Source organism: Eptesicus fuscus, chromosome 2 (genome assembly GCF_027574615.1).
Source record: "Eptesicus fuscus isolate TK198812 chromosome 2, DD_ASM_mEF_20220401, whole genome shotgun sequence".
Classification (NCBI taxonomy): domain Eukaryota; kingdom Metazoa; phylum Chordata; class Mammalia; order Chiroptera; family Vespertilionidae; genus Eptesicus; species Eptesicus fuscus.
In genome coordinates this window covers 20,724,323-20,729,000 of record NC_072474.1, presented here as the reverse complement: position 1 = coordinate 20,729,000, position 4,678 = coordinate 20,724,323, and the positions used below count along the sequence as shown (strand labels likewise).

The 4,678-nt window shown below is 50.0% G+C and overlaps 1 protein-coding gene across 1 annotated transcript; it reads right to left on the bottom strand.

Moving 5' to 3' along the window:
- Window positions 1-503: 503 nt before the first annotated feature.
- Window positions 504-3,209, bottom strand: SKIDA1 (SKI/DACH domain containing 1). Its single transcript, XM_054722716.1, has one exon. It carries the CDS (start codon window positions 3,207-3,209, stop codon window positions 504-506), a length of 2,706 nt encoding a protein of 901 aa, XP_054578691.1.
- Window positions 3,210-4,678: the final 1,469 nt, after the last annotated feature.

Sequence of the window (4,678 nt, the reverse complement as noted above, 5' to 3'; positions counted from 1 at the left end):
ATTTTGGGCTCCCAGAAACTTCTTGCTACCTCACTGTGTAACTATGTAACCTAACAAACTTTCACTGAATGAAGTTACACTTTCAGGTCTGAAATCTAGTGCATAAACTTAATGGCTCATTGTAATATTTATTATTCAACCTTTTGACATTTATTTGTAGCAGTTGAATTGAGGTACCGGGTGCATTATTAGCATTAAAACAGTAAAGTGTTCCAGCTCTACCATAATAACTGAGTTTTACTTGAGTCTTTAGCCTGAAGTAGTCTGTGGAATGTAAACCAAGCATTCTCCCACCCCACCCCCACCCTACTAAAAAAAAAAAAAAAAACACAAACCCACAATGGGAAAAAAAAAAAAAAGTAATCCGATTTCTGTCTTCAAAATGTGATAAACCAGGACTCCAAAAGGGGTGTAACATATTAATGGACTTGTACAAACCATCCTGTGCAGTTTACAACAAAAGGAAGGTAATATGGTTCAAGAAAATATCTTCCAAAACACTTTTATGAATTAAATTTCCTGAATTTGTGACTAGGTGGAAGAGGTATTGCAGAACCGCCCAGCTGCCATTTCCAGATAGGATGGGCCTTGTGAGGAGGTTGGGAATCCTTAGTGGTGTTTAAGGAATATGCAGGCCACAAATCCCCATCCTTCCCAATAGTGAGTGATGGTGGACAAGGAAAATTTGCCATGAAATTAAATGGCCTTTTCACTGCTGACGCTACATTGCTGGCTACCTTTTTGCGTCTGTTTATAACTGTAAAATCATCCAGTGTTCCTTCATGTGTCTCAGTTTTACCTGTAGGACGAGGACTTCTAGCTGATTTCAAATTTGGTTTGACTGTAGGTGTCTGAAGTACAGGTCGCTTTCCCAGGACTAGTGTCCGGTAATTTTTTCTCACCCTGGCACCAAATTTATATTCCCCATCCTCAGGTTTTGGAGAACCTAAAGTGCATGATAGGCCCTGTCTCAGAGCCAGTGGCTTTAAGGAAGGAGTTTCTTCTTCAGGGCATGCAAACCCTTCCTTGGCTGTGGTTAGCAAGGCATCCTCCTCTTTGCTTCCAGTCACACTGTAAAACTCACCCTTTGTATCATTGCACTCGCACTTTAGCTTATTGGTAATAAGGTCAGGTTCATATTCTTCATTAGCACTATTGTCTTCGACTTTGATTTTAATATTGTGCAGAAGTGGCAGTGTCTTGTCGCCTGTGTCAGTGCAGGGATTCTCTGCTTTCGTTGCTGCTGCTGCATCCACTCCAGGATCAGTCTGCAAAGAGGGCAAATCCGTAGCAAATTCAATACAAGGGGGGATTTTGGAGTCTTTTTCTGAATTTGCTGCTGCTAGTGAAGAATCCTTGCTGAAGAACCTAGCAGCTATTGTGTTGTTACCTGCACAGTGTGTAGTAGGAGTTGCTTGCAGGCATTTCCTAGTTTCCCGGAGTATTCTTTGTTGTGGAAATACACTGTTTGTCTTTGGGCTAGGTGAAGAGGCCCCCTCTGCCAGGCAGTTAATTGTCAGGTCAGTTCTCTTCACAGTACTGGAAATTTCAGAGTGTGGGAATGTAATCGCAGATACCCTATCGTTCCTTATCTCTGTGAAACAACTCCCCAGGCTGGCTGAGCAGTACACCGGAGACGCTTTGGGAGCCCAGCTCGGCAGAGGCCATTCCTCCGCTGACTCCGCTTTGACACTACCCTTGAGGTCGGGAAGTCGGCCGGCGTCCTCGAAAGCAGCGGGGTGGGTTGCAGCGGCGGCGGAGGCCAGACGGTACAAGAAGTTGGCCTGCGCCTGCACGCTGGGCGGCTTGCAGAAGCTGGTGCGCCTGAAACGGATGCTCTGCACTGACACTTGGCTGGAGCCAGAGCTGGAGTCCGATTCCGAGGATGAGTCCTCCTCCTCCGAGCTGACTTCACTGGAATCCGAGGCCCCAGTGACCCCCTCCTCTTCCTCCTCCTCTTCCTCCTCCTCCTCCTCTCCCTCCTCCTCTTCCTCCGAGGACACAGAGTTGCTGGAGCTGGACAAACTGGAGCCAAAATCCGAGTCGTTGGCTGCGTGGTCCGAGTAGGAGCTGGACTCCGAGTCGCTGCTGCCACTCTCGGGAAAGCTGTCCAGATGGGGCTGTGGCCGGTGGTGATGAGGGGGGTGGTGACTCTGCAGCGGCTGCTGGGCCCGGTGGTGGTGGTGGTGGTGGTGATGGTGGTGGTGGTGGTGGTGGTGGTGGTGGTGGGGAGGTGGGCAGAAGCTGTTAACCAGATGAAACCTTTCCAGGCAAGTGGCCCCGGAGGCCGCCGCCGTGGCCGCTTTGGCTTTGTAGGACCTGGGCAGCAGCAGCAGGCGGCGGGCGCTGGCGTGAGGCGCGAGCAGGCAGTCCTTGGCGCCCCCGCGCTTGCGCTTGCAGCGGTAGGTCGAGCTCACCGGGCCGCCGGCGGCGCCCGCCGCCGCCTTGGGCTGGGGTCCGGCCGCCGATGCCTGGTAGTAGGCGGCGGCGGCGGCGGCGGCGGCAGCGGCGGCGGCGGCGGCGGCGGCCGCGGCGGCCGGGTGCTTGCTGCACAGCAGAGTCCGAAAATAAGCCGGGTCCGAGTGGAAAGCGACGTAGTTTCCCTGGAGCGGGGCAGTTTCATAGTTTAGAGGGGGTTTGCAAGGCGAGCGCACGATTTCTGGGTAGTGCGAGCCCGGGTATTTGCTAAAAATCTGAGGTAGATGGGCGGCGGGGCGCGCGGCGGCGGCGCCCGGGCGCGGGGACTGCGCGCTGATTGGCAGGGGCCGCGCGGCTCCGCTCAGGCCCCGCCAAAGTTGGTGCCGGTCCTTCCAGAAAGCCGGGCGGGGGCTGGCGGCGGCGGCGGCGCGCTCCGGCGGCGGCGCCTTTGTGGCCAGGGCCCGGCCGGCCCTCCGGCGCTTGGTCTTGAGGACCCGCTCGGTTTTGCAGGAGGTGTAGAGCGCCTCCACGTCTTCCCGGGAGATGAGCGTGCATTTGGCGGCGTGGAAGGCGATGCTGTTGATGGCCTTGAGTTTCCGCAACTCCTCCAGATCGCAGTGGTGCTTTTTCACTTTCAGATGATCCATGCGCTTGTGCACGGTCGTCCTCGGGATGTTTTTCAGCAGATCCGTGAAGACTTGGGAGAGGGCAAACATTTGCTTTCCTTTAATGATGAGGTAGCCGAGCCTCACGCCATCCACCTCTTCAAAACCTGACTTCAGGTCTCCCATCTCGGGCACTAAATGATCCCCACCATTTGCAGCAAATATATACGTGACGCATACATACACATGTATGTATGTTAATCCTCCACCAGATGCTGCGTGTGTCTCAAGGCATCCTGCTAATAAAATAACAAAGACTGTTATTCCCGGCGAAGGGAGTGCCAAACTCTAGGCGAAATTATTGGGGGGGAAAAAAACACCAAAAAAAAAAAAAAAAAAAGCCATAAAAAAAAAACCAACAAACGTGAAATTACACTAACTTGATTCTTGCCTTTTTGTTTTTTTGGTTTTCTTTTTTTTAAAAGAGAGGGGAAAAACCATCCGGTTTCTGATCTGCCAGTGTGTTAGTGTAAGTCCCAGATGCAGATCAGTACCTGGGCCCCTCTATTTCTTCCTTCTCCATTGGAGCACTTTGATAATGGAATGTGAAGGGAGAAAGAGAAAAGAAATGCAGCTGCTATTCCCGTCGCTGCTTTAGCTACAAATAAAATGACAGAGTGAAGTGAGCTCGTCCGGAGACACCTTCATCAATTAATTCCCCTAAAGCCAACGCTGATTGGACACTCCTGACAGGTGATGCAATAAAAATTGATATTCCACCCCTTCCCCCCAAAATCTCCCACTAATTAGCATACCCTTATACTGCCACCTCCCCTCCCAAAGTAAATAATACAGTTGGTATATAAATCTTTCCATTAAACTATCGGAGCTCAGAAACAGCCTGACTCACAGACTTCATCTGAACCAGTGTGTGTACGCTTAAAAAAAAAAAAAAAAACCTGTATATTCGCCTTTAAAGGAATATTGCCTATTTTTTGCTTTATTTGCATTTTACCGCTACAGCTATTATTTCAAAGAAAAGCATTTTAAAAACATTATCGAGCTTAAATAGATACACCCCACCCCCCTTTTCCTTTGGAAAATGGAGCGTAAGTGAAAATGTGCAGAATAGCCTGGTATTTCCCTTATGGGAATGGGGAAGGAGACCGGCTCCGAGCTCCAAAGTTAAACCCACGCGGTGAACCGCCCCAGTATGGACTTACGTTTTGAATTTCGCTCGATTTTCCTTTTTTTTTTTTTTTTTTCCTCCTGCAATACTTTTTTTTTTTTTTACAACCAGGAACAAAGTTATTTGACCAAGGAAGCAGTTCAGGGCTCCAGCTCCAAAACACTGTAACAATTCATCTGGATTTGGGTTCTCTGCTGGGGGATGGCGTAGGGAGGAGGTAGTTTCACGTCAGACCCATAACAAAGCATAGATAAGCTAGAAATGTGTACACTTTTCACAATTAACCAGGCTGGACTGGGGACGGGATCCAGAGTCCCCAGCACAGCCTTTGCCTAGGTCCTGTTCACCGCAGGTCAGAATTCCAGGGAGCAGCTCGCTTCTGCAGCAAAGAAAAGAAAACGTAAAACGCCCAAAGTACTTCCAGAGGTTTTACGTAATAACGGTGAAAAAAAAATGCTGATGTACA